At 36.9% G+C, this 18,299-nt stretch overlaps 1 protein-coding gene and 1 long non-coding RNA gene across 5 annotated transcripts in view; both read right to left on the minus strand.

Moving 5' to 3' along the window:
- Window positions 1-18,299, minus strand: part of LOC133526552 (uncharacterized) — a 110,885-nt gene that overhangs the window by 17,678 nt on the left and 74,908 nt on the right. For all 3 annotated transcript variants that reach the window (XM_061863226.1, XM_061863225.1, XM_061863227.1), the window contains exons 4-5: window positions 17,371-17,473; window positions 7,702-7,893 (exon numbers count right to left, since the gene is read on the minus strand). In XM_061863226.1, the coding sequence (XP_061719210.1) occupies window positions 7,702-7,893; window positions 17,371-17,473 (295 nt within the window). The remainder of the gene's footprint in view (window positions 1-7,701; window positions 7,894-17,370; window positions 17,474-18,299) is intronic.
- Window positions 3,245-5,874, minus strand: LOC133526553 (uncharacterized). Of its 2 annotated transcripts, XR_009800751.1 has the most exons (3): window positions 5,392-5,874; window positions 3,821-4,905; window positions 3,245-3,404 (listed from the first exon to the last, which is right to left on the minus strand). It is a non-coding gene; the product is annotated as an uncharacterized LOC133526553 (long non-coding RNA). The 2 variants fall into 2 exon arrangements; XR_009800750.1 differs by having other exon boundaries at window positions 3,821-5,874.

The following is an 18,299-nucleotide window of genomic DNA, read 5'->3' on the forward strand; positions in this document are numbered from 1 at the left end:
ATCAGAATCGTGCTCTTGAACTGGGTTGCGCGGTAAGTACAGATGAACCGTAAAACTGGCAACGTGGCAAATATATAAACGCTTTTGTTAGTTCATCTTACTTTGCTGATGTATTCAGAAAAACAGCACACATGACGTTTTGGCAACCCTACAAAATGTTGAAGGGTTCGATCCAAGATGTATAACTCCGTATAAGAAAAATAAAGTCCTTAAAAAACGTGCCTCAAAAAATCAAGAAAAAAATATGCTCGAGTTGGCGATATATGTACCTTTGGTCTATACTCGAGTAGATGGCGACACCGTTTGATATTTAACACATATCAGTAAAGAACATAGGTCAAATAGCCACATGTAAGTCTAAGGGCTTTAGTCGTGTCGAAAGATGGTAGTAAATTTAGTTCACTACAAAATTTACTTAGACAATACGCCTCTGTACTAAATTCTCTTTGGGTTCGATACAGACAACTGAGACAACACTGTGGGATGCTTATGAAACGCGATCGGACACAGGTAATGGTGAAACTGTAAAATACGTGATTTACGGGCATTAATGGCACTGATGTTTATTGTCCTTACTTAAACAACATTGTACACAGTAATATCTAGAAATGAATATGGACGAAATAAAAATATATGAATACAAATATCAATATGACGACACTTTCATATTTTTTACAAATTTTAACAATACAAACTATGCAATAACACTGTAAATAAATGTCCAAAAGATTATTATTTTTGATAAAAGATTGTTTAAAACGCTCAGTTCACTAACGATCAGGTGTATTCTAGATTTAATGAAGTCATCCGAAACGCCAGCTTAAATAATTTATTGCCAACATAAGCTGAAAAAATTGCTAATTTAAACATGTAGGCGCTTCGTAAAATTACATACATGCGTTAGATCGCGCGCGCAAAACAAAGGCACACAAATAACATAATATGTTAGCTTGATTTTAGACTTTATACGTCATTGTTATAGTTGATATTTGACTGTATTTGACGACCGATTTATAACGTTTTTTAATATTTAATGGGTAAAGTATCTGGCGTGCCAAGAAATATAAATTATACGCGAAAATGTCTCTTTTTGGAGCCACTGGGACTTTATGGATAGGTTTAGCTCTACGCTTCGACTAAAGATTAATGAGTTGTTAACGAAACGCAATGTTATATGTAGAATTAGTTACGTTGGGTCAATCATTAGTGTAGTAAGTAATTAAAAGTATATTAAGCCTTAGGGTGACGTTTTAGGGAAACTAATTTAATTTATTGGATTATTATTGTTGGCTTTGCACTTTTTAATTACACTCGTAAAATAGTCATTACAAGTTTGTAATATTACATGATACAATTTTAAAGAGTCGGTCGTACGCATGTTTTACACCCATCACGGAACGTGCTGATCAGGAACATTCGGGAGGCCGAAGCCTACACAGAGTCCCTTTTGGCACTGTTATGAAATGTAGGGTACACCAGCAACTGCCCTTGCCCGTGTCATGGACTCACGCAGAGGCAGCACCTGCCAGGGTGTTAGGGCTATTGAGGCTTGATGGAATCTAATATGAACGAGGCTATTTAGGGAAAGCGATGAACTAAATTCAGTTGTATGTCTTTCCCGTTACGGAACTATGGTGTTACGGACATTCGGGAGGCGTGCGTGGAATTGAAACCAACACGTACAAGCCTTTTAGATACTTAAGTCAATAAGGGGTACAACGAGCGGATGCTGCCCTTGCCCGTGTCATGGGACACACGCAGAGGCAGCACCCGCCAGGGTGTTAGGACTATTGAGAGTTGATGGAATCTAAAATGAACTAGGCTATTGGGTGAAAGCGTTGGACTAAATTCTGGGCTATGGGATATAAAACCGTACGCCTTGTATTTTCGGCAGACGGTGAGTCGGTCTGACATGAAAAGTCAGTTAGTCGTACATATTATTACAATCTGGCCAAACTTGAATGTCTAACCTCTAATAAGTGCTTAGGTTACTTTGTACGAAATAGTTCAAGACTTCAGGGGAAATTCTAGGATATAAACTCACGACCAGGGGCCTTATTCGACATGCACAACTGTCAAATTTCGCGTCCACATCAAATCAACACTTGATTCTATCGCATGTTGATTGTATCAAGTGTTGATTCTATCAACTGTGGATATTATCATTTGGAACAATCAAAACTCATTCATAGAAAAAATAATCAAACTAAAATCAACTTTGTTTATTACTACTATACAGTTTGTAATGGCTCTGAACTCGAAGTGGATCGGTTTGATTTGATTGTCACCTGACTGTGGATTGCTAATGTCAAATTTTGACAAGTGTTGATTTTATTGCTAGACTTTTTTGTCCATGGGCTTGGGCACCATCTTGGATTTTTTGACGTACGACAGGGAATACCCTTCCTTTCATACAATATATGGAATAGAGTAAGGCGTCTTTTTTTTAAAACATAACTTTACAAGAATCAGCGACATCTTGTATCCGATAGGATAAGTAATGCGCTATGAATAATGCGGCGGCGAGTAGTGAAACTATACGATATCGAATAATGCTCGCTCCACATATTCTCCTAGAAACGCTCAAAATTCTGAAAAAATTCAAGCAATTTACTCCGCACCCAGTTGCTTCTAAACCACGTTCACGATCCAAGTTGTAAGTATACCTTAACACATCTTTCAGGCATATGATTTAAAGTCCGTTTTTTAAAAATTACGAGATGGTTCATGAATCCTTTATTATTTTTCCAAAAATTACGCTATTACATTATTTATAAAAAAGATATAATATAACTGTTAGTAACTCGGTCACTTGGTCTATCACCAACTATTTGAATGCTCTTTGTATGTATACGCAACCCCATTGTACAGTCGCCATCACCATTAAGACCTACTGTATGGTCTATATTACACGTTTCGCGGGTAGTGAAATTTGTTTAGGTATCCTCCTTGTGACTAGTTAGAACAGTTTGACGGGATGACGAATAGGAACAGATTTGCAGTTTGACCAATAGCTACAAAATTACGATGTGTCCTAATAGAACTAAATCTACTTGTGACGGGTTGAAACAAATAATACTGCTTTTGGCGGTGTGACCGGTTAGAACAAAATTTTGGTGTGATGAGTTGATGCCTAAATCGACCTAAGTACTTATTGTTTATATAAACCTACAAAAAGACGATTCCTATGTACAGGAGATTAAATACATATTATGTTATTCAACTACGAATTTAAAAATATATATTTCTGTTTACACATTTTTTTAACGTTTTTCTTTAATAAAATAAAACATTAAAGTTTTCTGTGACTATATTTCATTTTCTTGAGTGTAGATTATTAGTTTCAGTTTCCAGTTGGTACCAGGAACTACACCTCTTCAAAAACTTTGCTGGTGGTTCGACATCTGTAAGTTTATATATAAAATATCATAAAAACACTTAAGATAAAAACTTATAAATAAATTCTGGTCGGTCGGTGGTGTGTCCAGAAGGCTGCTGCCCCTCTGGATAACAATGCTGATCCGCCGATTGAAATATAGGCCAGGCCTCTGGTCACCAGAAACCTTTAAAAGGCGTTTTGACATTTCCTCATAGACCCACGCTAGGACCCCAGGGTTTCAACTTCAACCCCAAGCGCCACAAATATGTAGCTAAGGTTTTAAATTCTAGACTATGAACATGAAATATTGTTCGCTAGTTAGGGAATTAGAAAAAAATAGTAATAGGAGACGGCCGTGGTCGTGGTAGGTAGGTACCTACATCATGCGTGGGCCAGGCAAGCCCTGAAATTATGCACCAATTTTACTATAACTTTGTTCACCTATTGACTGTTTCCAAGATAATCGTTTTTAATATGTAGTCCATATAATCGGGCAGTATAATTTGCCTCATATTTTTAACACAAAATTATTATCGGTACATATATATGTACCTATTTTGCAATATTTTCTTGTTTGCATCATTTAGTTACTTGTTTACTCCGATTGACGTGTTTATCATTTTCGTTACTATGACAGCGCAATACTTTAAATATTGTAACGTGAAGGTTGAGTCCGGTGCCAAAATAACTCACACTAATTTAAGACCCACCTTACAGTTTACATAGCGGCATTGTCCTACGATGCTTTAAATGAATACGGTAAACATTTAAATACTACTACTAGGCGTTTATTGCGCGTACTCAGTCGAAAAAGTTTCAAACCGATTTTGACGAAGAGTGCATGCGTATTGCATATTCGAGCGATAGAGAGGCAAATAAAGACAGGATATAGTTGCCTTTTCTCAATACAAATTTGAATACTCAAGCCGTAGCCATTTTGGTGGTTATACTGCTTTGTATATGTGCGTAAAAATGTGTATGTGTGGATTTTTAGGGATGTGGACGGGTCGATTTTGATCATATTATATATCGATAAGTGCTACACAGCGAAACTTCGATATCTTCACAAGAAATAAACATCACAGATGGATAATAAATATTTTATAATATAATAAGATAACTAATTTCTTGCAGAAAACATGTTTTAGTAGTTATTTATGTATCGTAATTAAAATATCCTGGTCCTTATTTTACTTTTTAGCTTCTCTATGTGCAATCGGTATGTCAGGCTTCTGTCCAGTGTAACACCGAGATACTTTGGGGAATAGTTATGTTGTAAGGCTGTACCCCGGAATCTAACTCTGAGGGTCTTATGTGCCAGCTTATTGGACAGGTGGAAACAGCAAACTTCGGTCTTAGAAGGATTTAGGCACAGGCGCCAACGGGTGAAAAAGTAGGCGGCAGAGGTCATATAGATATAGCTACATGATAAAAGAAATAGAATCCTCCATTATGCGTGGTCGGACGCCTGTTTTTCTGCCAATGCCTATTCATAAATCTGTTAAGACCTTTTTTCTTGATAACACCTAAAATAATAAGTTTATAATTAATCTCAATGTCTCCAGTTTGCTGTTTATTCAAACAGAAAAATCCAAATTTCTCAGTCATTATACGACCGCTGTCTTATATTATACGCCATTAAAAATTCAACATTAATAACAATTAATTAGGCATATCGTCCAATTTATAGTATGGCACAGGTATTAGTTCTTACAAAGTTGACCTTAATTTACAAATTTTTAAGGAGTTGATGTAAAAGTGAATTGGAAGAAGTTGATAAGCAGACGCAACCAGCTAGTCGCCGAAGCTCCGCTTCCCTCGGATGAGCCAATTAAGCCTGCACCTAACAGGCTCTGGCTCATAGGGGGCTTTGAGCTTGCTGTTGCGTCAATTTTCATATTAACAAAAAAAGCTAGTCTAACAACACAATTAATGATTATTTTGCCGCATTCTTCACTATCTCTCCCTGTCTCACTGCCATCTGACCTTCTAACCCAGAGGGGAAAATATACCTTATTGGGGCTACTTCTTCCTCGTGATATTTTATTTAACCGAAAAGTAATTGGTAAAAGTTAAATGATATTTTGCACACAAGTTACAAGATGTTCATTGTTAAGAGCCGGGGTTAGGACCCACGATCATTGGTTTTAAAATCAAACTTTATATATAATTTGTATTTTTATAATAAATCAGTTTTCTTTTTGACATTTATTAATTGTCAAGATTTTTTTAAATCCTGGACAATTGTCACATGTACGTTTTTATGATAGATCTACATCGACGCAACTGCATGTCATTGTCATGGTTCTTGCGGTATATTTTTATAACGCCAAGATCGGAATTTGGCAGCTAACTCCATCTTGCGTCGAGTAGAAGAATCAAAATCGTACAGAAAAAACTACTCTCTGCCTTAGGATCCCCTTTCAAATGTCATAAATCCAAACATGGCAGCCATACCCATCGACAAAAAAGTCTACCGTTGATCTAATTTCATTTGACAGTTAACTAATACGTATTCGACACGCTTATATTTGACAACTAGAATCCTGACTAGAGCTGGGACTGCGTACCAAAAGTACGTCTCTGTTACTCGTACCAAAAGTACGTCTAAAATACCACTTTTACGAGTATGACCCCCAATAGGCAGTTTACGTATTTGCCGGTCTTAGGCGTCTTACAAATAAGCATTATTTATGCAAATATCGACTTATTATTTCGGTAGGGGTCGGAAATATTATGACGTTTTGAGTGAAGGCTATGAATCCATTGACATATTTTTATTATATATTATTACACTATTTTTAGATACAACAGACGCCCAGACGACCGTCTGTTAACAAAATTTTGTTTTGCTTAAAGTAACGGTAAGAATGGAGGTACGAGGTGATGAAAGTTTCATATTTGTTTTATTTCAGAAATCAAAGTTCGTACTTTTAAATACTCGACAAGCTAAAAGTAGTCTATTACAAAAAACCTGTTCCAAAAACTATTCCGGTACAACGCCCCGCCTCTAGTGTGGATATTGTTCACTGACAGGTGTTGATGATAGCAATTCGACAAGTCACAATATTTCCCACATCAAATGGAAATCAACACGAAACGTCACTTTTAGCATGTCGAATAAGGGCCCTGCAAAACTTCCTCAAAGTTATAATATTTAGTAACAATATGTAGGAGGTAGGAGATACCTCAAAGTTATCAATGCTGTTTTTATGACTTTCATGCAATGTGATATCTGACTCAAATGTTATCGATGTTGCTGCCCGATTTTTTTTATACTACGTCGGTGGCAAACAAGCCCGGCCCGCCTGATTGTAAGCAGTCTCCGTAGCCTATGTACGCCTACAACTCCAGCGGAGTTTCATGCGCGTTGCCGACCCTAACACTCCGCACTCTCGTTGAGCTCTGGCAATCTTACTCACCGGCAGGAACACTACACTATGAATAGGGTCTAGTGTTATTTGACTGCGGTTTTCTGTAAGGTGGAGGTACTTCCCCAGTTGGGCTCGGCTCTAGATCTGGAATGAAATCCGCTGTGCTGTGCCACACAAATCGAGATAACAGTCACAATGCCCATACCTCTCTTTTGGACGCAGTTTAAGGACGTACCCGGGTCCAAGGATTCTTGACATTTACGGTAGCCAAGATTACAATCGTTTGCGTTACGATAAAGATAACGAGATCATATTGGCATCTTGGTTAGGCTCCCTGGTGTAGTTCGCGGGCAGAAACTAGAAGTTTATATTTGCTTACGCCCATATGTTTTATGCATGAATCTAATGCAACAATGATTGACATTATGTACCTATATATATTTAGTCCTTATTCTTGTACAGTGGACGGTACAATAAGTTATAACTATGGTAGAAAGTGAAAACAATTCACAAGTCAGACGTGGTCAGATTGTAAATGTGTACTGCTCAACGTACACATAATTACTGTCAAAGCAAACTCACCGTTATTCCCTGTACTATACTGCCTACAATCATGCGGCGCAGAATGCAATAGCTAGAGGCATCTGCGCAAATCGTAGCAATCAAAGTCTGGGCATGCACTGCCGCGCATGCGAACTGATATTTTGGAAATTGGTTCAGTGTGTACATCTGGCTCAATGTACGTATATACGATATGTAGGTACGGAATTTATGTGTCAAATGAAATTCACCCTTATTTCTGGTGTCATCTAAGCCGATATCTAAGTCTCAACACGTCATTGCCGTATATGCGTACGGTGATTTAGGAGGTTGGTTTAGTGTGTACATGTGGCTCAATGTGAACGATATACGTATCTAATATTTATAGATATATCAAACGAAACTCACCGTTATTCCCCGTATAATACTGCCTACAATCATGCGGCGCAGAATGCGCTAGAGGCATTTGCGCAAGCCGTAGCAGCCAAAGTCTGGGCATGTCAGTACCGCGCATGCGTACTGTGATTTTGGTCACCGCTGATGACGGCAGTTCGTCGTCGGAATCACGTTTTTCGCTGCCTGTTGGTAGAGTGTAGTATACTGAAAAAAAAAGCACTTTATTTTTATGTACAAAGATGTACGTACGTACACAGAGTTTAATTGTTAATTATTATTATTATTTAAACTTTATTGCATAATAAAAATAAGTACAAATGACGGACTTAATGCCTTAAGGCATTCTTTACCAGTCAACCATAGGGCAAAACAGAAATTCTCGAATGTGGGTGCAGTGAGAAAAATAAGTAATTTAAAAAAACTGTTTACAATTATGGATTAATAACATTATTTATAATGTTACACAAATGATATTACTACATATATATAGACATATTGCTCTATATACAGGGTGCAAGCTAATTTGGTTATCAACACTAACAGGGTGAGATGACCAGTGTAAAGTAACTTTTAAAGTCCGTGAATGTAGGTCGGCTCCGCGTAGCCGACGCCGACGGACGCGCCCTAACTAGTATTTAGTGCAAATCAGTGTGTATCGAGTGACCAGTGACTAAGACCCCCGGATTACATCAACTAACGCGAGCGTCCGTATCTTCATAGTGGTTTTCCGACAATCGGGAAGCATCGAGTCGGACCCTCCTTGTCGCTCCTGCTGGGTAGGGCCGTAAGGTGCCCCCCTAGCGGGTTTTTAGAGCGAGACGGTACGAGCACCGCTACGAGGCTACGGCAAAACGCTACGACCCTACGAAAAGCGTAGCACATACCTGGACACGACGCGAGTTTAAAAAAAATATTATTATAAAATACATTCAAGATAGATTATAGATTAGTAAACATGGGCAGATCGGTTAAATGCGCTAAGTGCAGAGAAACGGTAGGGAAAAAAACACCGGGCCTTCAATGCAGTAGATGCAGTAAATGGCTTCACTCAAACGGAACCTGCACTTCCCTAACTACGGAACAACTGAGTGCCCTATCAGCAACTGATTCTGTCGACTGGAAATGCAAAATGTGCTCCGCCGCTGGAGGCAAGCCTAAGCGACTTTCGGTTATATTGCCGGACCCAGACGACGAGGTGTCTGAAACAGAGACCGTGGAACAAGAAAAAGTGTTGTACGAAATCCACAACGAGGTACGTGGCATGAGAACTACAGTTCGGGAAATAATTAGAGAAGAACTCCAAAAAAGTCTGAAGTTCTATTCTGACAAAATAGATGACTACGAGATCAAGCTACAAGACTACGAGTCCAGAGTTAAGCTAATGGAAAATCAACTAAAACACGTAACGAATTCATATAAAAACTTAGAGCTTAAGAACGAAGTCCTAGAACAAAAAATGAGCAAAATAGAACAGGAAAAAATTCGTAATGTTGTAGAAATATGCGGCTTAAAGGAAGAAAAAGAAGAAGACACGAAAGGAATAGTAAATTTAATCGGAACAAAACTACAGCAAAACTCTGAGAACATTTTGAATGCATACAGGAAGAAGAGGGCAGCTCGGCCGGGCACTGCGCAGGCGACACGTATCTCAAAGGACTCCCCGATTACAGTGATCCTCAAGGACGGGTGCAGCAGCACATGGATCGACGCAGCTAAAAACTCTAACATCACACCTGCTGACCTAGGCCTGCGAGGGACCACCGGCGACCAGTCGAGAATATACGTGCGAGCGGCGCTGACCCCGGTAACGGCGTACCTACTCTGGAAGGCGAAGACGGAGCTCAGGGACAAATCCTTCGCTAAATATGTTTGGAGTAAGGACGGTGTTGTGATGGCACGTAAAGACGAAGAATCAAAGAGAATCTACTACGTGCGTTCGGAAAGCGACATCGAGAGCCTGAAAACCAAACTCAGTGACACCTGAACAACATAAACATAACCTATACGTGTACAAACAAACAAACTAAAATTTCATCTGTTTAATGTCTAATAATTGTGGTATAGCGGAAACAAGTCATAATACATTTAACGAATTTGTCAGTGTATTAACCCCGAACAAAAACAAGTTATTACTCCTACACGCAAATATTAGATCATTAATTAAAAACCATGCCCAGCTAGAAAAAATAATACGTGAGTGCCCAAAAACCATCCATATCATCGTGTTAACAGAAGTGAACATCACGGACCGAACAAAACAGCTGTTTAATATTGACAACTATGAAATGCATACGGAACTGAGGGGAAACAGAAGAGGCGGCGGCATCATCATTTATTCCCACAAAAGCATCACATTTACCCCCCTTACTACTAAAACATCTAGTTTCGAGTGTCTAATCGGTGAAGTGTCAATATCCAGTGATTATAAATCATATATATGTGCAATTTATCGGCCTCCTAACCTTAACATAAGCAACTTTATCGGTGAGTTAAATAAATTATTGTCAGAATACCCAGTTAACACAAACTTCTTGACCTGTGGCGATATGAATATAGATTTAAACATGTCAAACACCTTGACAGGCTCCTATCAAGACATGATGGCATCTCTAGGTTTCTCATGTTGCATTTCACAACACACTAGAATAGAAACCTCAATAAGAGGAACATCTAAATCATGCATAGACCATATCTTTATACGTGACCATGCTAGTGCTAGAGTATACAGCCAAATGCACTATATTAATGCAGCAGTGATAAGGGATCCCCTAGCTGACCACTTTATCACTGCCCTAGCCATCACAGGCATGGTAGTAACAAAAACTAATACAAATTACAAACTAGACAACCGCCGTGTCAGGCAGGAGCTTGCCAAGGTTGACTGGGGACCAGTGTTTGAAATAAAAAACCCAAATGATATATACAACTTTATAGTCAGTAAATTTACCAGGGTTTATGAGTCGTGTAAGATTCAAGTGAAAAAACCAAAAATTACCAAAAATAAACATGAATGTCAATGGTTGACGGAAAAATTATTACAAATGTCTCACACAAAAAATAAGCTACTACAATTACACCTCAAAAATACTAATGATAAACAAATGGAATTATTATACAAAAAATACCGAAATAAAACTAATAGACTAATGAATAAAGCCAGAAACAACTACACTAAAAGAGAAATTTGTAATAATTTTACCAATCCCAAAAAAATGTGGCAAATAATTAACAAGTTAACTGGTAGAGTATTACAAGCTGTTGATGACATGTTAATTAGGTACTTTAAGATGAAAACCAGTGAAATGACCAATAAATTTGCCCGAGACTTCGAAAATAATGTATTGAATATTCTCAACACATGCAATGTGCCCTTGCTCGATGAAAATTCCTACATAAACACTCCTAATGTAACACTAAAGCTTAACAAAATAAGCGAAAGGTCTATGTCAACAATAATTAAAAACATTAATGAAAATAAAAGTGCTGGATATGATAACCTAAGAGCCAAAGATATAAAATGTATTACCCAGGAAATAACCCCGGTTCTCACCCATTTGACAAATCAATGCATAGCCTACTCATCATACCCTGACAAGCTTAAAATAGGATTAATTCGACCTATACATAAAAAAGGTAACTATTCTGATACTAACAATTACCGACCTATAACAATTCTTTCAAGCCTAGACAAAATTATAGAAAAATACTTAGGTAATCAAATAAATGGATTCTTATCGAGAAATGGTATAATTCATGAAAGACAGTTTGGATTCCAAAAAGGAAAAAATACTTCACAGCTGTTGGCTCAATTTACAGATGAAGTGAATGGACACTTAAACAATAGAAATCATGTTATAGTGGTTATGATTGATTTCAGTAAGGCGTTTGACACTTTGAACCATGACACCCTATTTAAAAAACTTGAGCAAAATGGTATACAGGGGCCATTCTTAAACTGGTTCAAAGATTACCACCATAATAGATACAACACAGTCAGTATTGCCGGGGACTTGAGCGACCTAAAAAAATCTAATTATGGCACCGCACAGGGCTCAATAATTGGCCCAACAGAATACTTAATATATGTGAATGATATGTGCAATATATTTAGAACCGCCTCTGTGTACCAGTTTGCAGATGACACATGCCTAATAACGGCCAATAAAGATATCAAGGTGGCGGAGAGTCAGATGCAAACTGAATTTGATGCTCTATGTAAATGGGCACACGATGCAGGATTATCCTTAAACTATAAAAAAACCAAGATAATGTATATTCACTCACCCTATGTCAAAACCACATATACCCCTAGAATTGTAGCTAGGGAATGCTAACCGGTTAACCGGTTAACCGGTTACCCGGTAATTTGACCAATATTACAGTCGGTAAAATACCGGTAATTTCCAGCCGTAACCGGGAATTTACCGAACGTTGTATAGGCAAATAAAAATGTAACAACCTGTTGAATTAGCCCATCTATGTCTTCGTACTTACAAAAAAAAAAACAATTACTACGGTTTACGATTACGAAGAGACACTTAAAATACTTACTTTTCTGCATCTTATGATCTCGTCGGAGTGAAACTAGGAAGCAATGTTTTGTGACAAATGAGTGGTCGCTAATCCCTCGCCCTTTCCCTTCTCGCCACCCCTACCCGACCCGCCTTACTATGTTCAGTGTCCTTTGTTTTAGTCTGTAGTGTCCGACAAGTGTGGAATGCGAAAGAACATTTTCTACCGCTGGTTACTTGTGTTCAAGATATCGTTCACGAATGTCTAAGCAACGTTCTAATTAACAGAATGATCTGATGATGACATGTTCCTGATTCCAACTCCTATCGTAAGAGCCCGGTAACGATTTTAGAGCAAAAATTTTAAATTGATAGATTTAGTCGTTGGAATTGTACACCTTTGGTTACGTAATATCTAAATAACAAGTATTGGTTTCTATTAGCACGTTTTTTCATCTTACCTTTTAATAATGAGGTCGCAAGCGTGCATCCCCGGTAATAGGTGACGAGAAGGGATAGTTTTTAAAAATTCATATAAATTATGGTAGTAAATTATACAAAATGATGTATAAGAACAGTTTCAGCAAATGTTGTAGATTGTTTAAGTATCAAAATTACGTTGAAATTAAGTCAATTTTCAGAGAAATTGTCACTTGTTTTGAAGTAATTTCTGGAGAAAATTTATTTCGTCTAACTTTCATTTACACTACTTCAAATTTATAGTAACAAAAATGTAGTTTATTAAAGTTGAAGTACAGGATATGTGTAATACAAAATTACCATTTTTAGCAGTCCAAACTTAACGAAATTTACAAATAAGATTGACAAAATCACTGCTTTTCGCGCGTTTACCTAAACGTCGATCAGAAAAAAAAATCATTATTAATTAAGTGTCTGTTTAAAAAAATAATAATAATCAAAGATAACAAGACGTGCTAAAAGAAACCAGTACTTGTTATTTTTAATAGTTAACAAAAGGTGTACAATTTCATGCGCTTAATCTATCAATTTGACATTTTTGCGACTAAAATCGATAACGGCCTCTTAAAGTGCAATTTTAAAGTAACTAGTGTTAAAATGATATGAAACGAATCTTGCTGTTAATTTTTTATTTCTTATATTTACTAGATTTTAATGAATGTTGATTACGGTTTTAGTTACTTTAATAACAATATTATATTGATAGATGTGTAAATGCAAACTTGTATGACATTTAAATGACGACTGTCACTCTTTAGTTATAGTTTTTGTTACCCTTTGATTACTGCGATTTTTAAAGAATTAAAAAAGTTTGATGTTACTTATTTAATGTACAAGTTCATTTCGCTTTGAAATGATACATGTTTGATTTTTTATTTAATATGATTAGTAAATATATCTTGTTTAATGTTTATAGTTTATTTTCATTATTTTGTTTTGTCGATGTTTCTATAACGTGCTGTTGATTACTTTTAAAGGTTACTGACGAAAATAAGGACACAATCAATAATAATGCAAAATCAATGTTTTTTATTTCATAAACGTATAACCGGTAATTTACCGGTTAACCGGTTAGTGGGACCTCGCGTCGGTAAATTACCGGTAATGAAAAACGCCCGGTTATTGCATTCCCTAATTGTAGCCCATGACCATGTATGTATGCACACAGGGCCAACATATTGTAACTGTGAAAAACTAGAAGTAGTTGATCAACATACCTACCTAGGCCTTAAAATAGACACCAAATTTAACTGGGGTCCACATGTTGAACATGTGTGCAACAAACTCAGGGCAATTTTAAGTAACCTTAGTATATTGAAACATAAAATGCCATACTCCGTACTACGCCTATTGTACATGGCACTTGCAGACTCTGTAATTAACTATGGTATCTCTAGCTATGGGAGAACATATAAAACATACTTACAAAAAATATATGATATTCAAATAAGATTACTAAAAACTATAGTTCCCTTGAAAATAAAACTTCAATATAAAAATAATTATCACAAATTGTTTAAATACTGTAGAATATCTAGTGTATATGACAAAGTAAAACTTGCTGTAATATTAGAATATAAACACTTGCTGGGGCAGCTGGACAGGTATAGGAGACCATCCCACCTCCGGACCTTAACCAATGAACCATACTTTAAAATAACTAAAAGTAACAATGAATATGGGAAAAGGCTCTGGCCAACATACCTGCCTAATATCCTGAACAGCTTACCCAAACAAGTAGTAGAAACTTTAGAAAAACATCCTGATAAAATAAAGAGTACACTTAAGAAAGCACTGATTAATTGAATTAATTTTGTTACAAATAGTATTATAATAACATGTAAACACTAACTGCCAACAGGGCTAATTATATACTTAGTTAAGGCTAAACTTAGTTAACACAATCTCCAAATATAGAGATTATAACTGAGTGCTGACTGTACCTCAACAAAAAATTGAAATAAACAGATTAAATTTTAAAAATTTTTTTTTTAAAAAGGTACATTGAGACAAGGGTAAGTATCGGTTGCTTAATGAAGTAAGGTCTTTATACTTTTACTTATAAAACATTTTTTTGTATAAACTAGCGACCCACTCCGGCTTCACACGGGTTACACAAAACCTTGACACGTTATACACCTAAAACTTCCTCGAAATCTTTTTATTGATAGGTGAAAACCGCATGAAAATCCGTTCAATAATTTTTGAGTTTATCGCGAACATACATACAGAATTACAGATAGACGCGGCGGGGGACTTTGTCTCACAAGATGTTGTGTTGATATATATACATCTCTACTCTTTCACTACAACATGAGATCTTAGGATACTTATGCCGTAACAAAAATCTCAGTAAAAAATATTGAATATAGTATAGACAACAACACTACTGGTAATAATCCCATTCAATGTGTGATCATTATAAATTAGAAACACAGTTTATAATTAATTTTGTATCGTCTAGACGAGCTGTAGGCTGCCTCCACTAGACTCCACATTATGCAACACCAAGATACACTACTACATCAGCCCATGTAGCACAGTAAAACTCTTTTGAAACAAAAGTTGGCGTGCCGGACTAAACTTGAGACGGCAGTATAACCGTGGTGCGGATTTCTAGGTACCTATGATATCAATTACTCTGTATACTTCTGTTTAAAATTCATCTCTAAGACCGGTCGGCTATGAACGGCTCACTGAACATGTATTGGGGATAAGATGAAGCGTCACGCCAGGAAATTAGAAGAAAACTAATGATATGGCGCGCCGCGCGAAACTTTTGAATTAAAGATACGAAACTAAAGATAGGGCCATATCGCAGATTTTTACCGTTTGTTTCAATTACTATAGGTAGTTAATTTTAAAATTTTGGGCGGTCAGATCCCTCGGCAATATCTCTAGCTATTTTATACTAAAATTATCTGGTATTTTTTTTTTAATTTTTTGCTTATTATGGAGAAAACATTTTTCTATACTAAACTGTAGATAAAATACTATAAAATAAAAATAGGTACAATCATTTAATCTTACGAATAATTTATACCAATAAACTAGATTTTACCTTAGGTAGTCAAGAAGTCTCTCCAATCTAACCTCTGACAGAGGTTTTACTATGAGAGAAAAATTTCTGTAAAAATGGCAAATACCCAAAAGTGGAAATTCCATGTAACTAGGTTCTTTAAAAAAAGTTAACTATTGAACAGAAGAAAATTTACTAAAGTATTAAGTAGCTCATCAAACTTAAAGAAAAAAAACTATGTTTATGAGAAACACCTCTTACATTCTCTCAGAAGACGCTGTCCAAAAAGTTTTGTAAGTGTTGTCCAAAAAGTGAGATGTAATATAAAAGACGAAAATTCGAAAACGCCCTTTCATTTTAATACGATTGTATTTAATAGAATAGTATCTACATATTACTATAAAAATGCAATACTTAAAAATTACTACATAAAATGAAAAATCCACATAACGTGCTGCTACTTCTTCCGAACCACTCCTTAGGTACAGTTTTCCAACGTTTCAATATAATGATTATTTTATTGAGACAGAAAAAAACCTCAATACCTGCAAATCTTCAGGACAAGTTTGTACGGGACAACGGTAGACAATTTGGTAATACGATCTATCTAGTGAGTAAGATCTGCGAGTTCCCTTTTGATCAGAATATTCATGTCAGCGGAGCTAGAATATTCCATGCGACGAAACGTGCATTTCTAAGCAACTTGCAGCTGTAGCCATGTTTTCATTACATTTACGACGGTAATTAGGCCATTCTATACTTAAGAGCAATGAAATCAGGCAGCTTTAAGGATTACTCACGTTAAAACGGCCCGGGGCCGGGCCGGGGCGTCCGACACTTCGTTTTCTATAGAATAGCATCACGTGATCACCGATCACTTGTCCGGTTTCACGAGAGTCATCCTTTATGTAGAAATCCCATACAAACTTACTCAATTTTATTGCTCGTGAGTGTACTTTTTGAGTCATAATATTTTGATTATAGGAAAGTGGAAGCTACTTCATACGAATTTAGTCCCCACTTTTCTCTCTGAATATTGATTGACATCATGGAAAATATTTTTACACAATTTAATGTATATTAACCACGGATATGGCCTTTCGTTTGACTCTTCCCGGTTTTTTTTTAATTATTATAAGAGGCGCTTTCAAACATCAGTATGGAAGTTCTGGGGGCCTTCCGCGAAAACCGAAATTCGCAAATTGCGGGGATCTTTCTCTTTTACTCTCACTAAGACGTAATTAGAGTGACAGAGAAAAATGCCCGCAATTGACGAACTTCGATTTTCGCGGTTATAGCCCCGGCTATAGCCATGGTTGTTATTGTTAGATCAAATAAAATTACAATATTATTTTATCCAGAGAAGAAAACGTATGTGTTGTTGTTTAGACGTTTGTTTGACGACCGGTCTAGCCTAGTGGGTAGTGACCTTGCTTATGAAGCCGATGGTCCCGGGTTCAAATCCTGGTTGTGTGATGAGCACGGACAAATGTTCCTGAGTCATGGGTGTTTTCTATGTATTTATATATTATATATGTCGATGTCTAAGTACCTACAACACAAGTCTTATTGGGCTTACTGTGTATTTGTTTATGAAAACGCGCTCACGTAACTTCGTTTTAAACCTCGAAATAAATGCCTCTAAAAAAATAACTGTGTGTAGATACGTACTGTGCTGTCCATGGTTTTGTCCGCAGATCCTGAATTCGTTGTCTCCCTCGCCCACAATCATGACGTCCTCGTCGCACTCCCCTGTCCGCCGGTTGGGTTGACCCTGCGCATTAGAAAAACAATGATAACCACAACAACCATAGTTATTATAGTCAGACCAAACTAAGTTGGCAGCTTGTGCTAGCCTAGGCGGTGTAAGTGTTATTTTACACGTCAAACTTCTGTGAAATTATGACGTTTACTTAATTATCTAGCCAATTCAAGTCCTTTATAATTTCAGGATTTTCTACTCAGCACAGAACTTGGCACCCAGAATTGATATCTATATAGAACTCAATTATTTTGTCGGCGAGTCAACAACATACATATTAATTTTGACCTTGGCTGTCATTTCACATTATTGTTTTTGTTGGGATTGTATATGCAAAGTTTGATTCATTACAATCCAACACGTAGTTTTAAACTGAGAACGAAGCTCCGTTTGTTTGTATGGGAAGAAGAAATTCGGCCAAGATTTCTGCGGTTTTTTTTTTTATGGAGGATAGGCAGGCGTTTGACCACGATCACACCTGATGGTAAGTGATGATGCGGTCTACGGTGGAGCACGCTTACCTATGAGATACCTATTTACTCTAGCCTTGAAGAGATTCGGTCTCTTAAATGCACGCCCCTTTAGCAAGTCATGAATCTAGTAATGAAATGAGGAGAACATTTCTAATGTGGCTTGTCTCTTGTACACAGTTTTTAGCCGTTGTAGTCCACGAGTCCGGTTCTGATTGAACAATGTATTACGGTTTTGATCTTGTTTTGATACAACTATGATGATAGCCTACGCTGATTAGTGCAGTGCGAAACGCGCTGGAAGTCGTGTCATTTATGTACAGACAGACGGACGGACGGACAGAGGGACAGATGGACGGACGGAAAGA

Source organism: Cydia pomonella, chromosome 16, assembly GCF_033807575.1.
Source record: "Cydia pomonella isolate Wapato2018A chromosome 16, ilCydPomo1, whole genome shotgun sequence".
Lineage (NCBI taxonomy): Eukaryota > Metazoa > Arthropoda > Insecta > Lepidoptera > Tortricidae > Cydia > Cydia pomonella.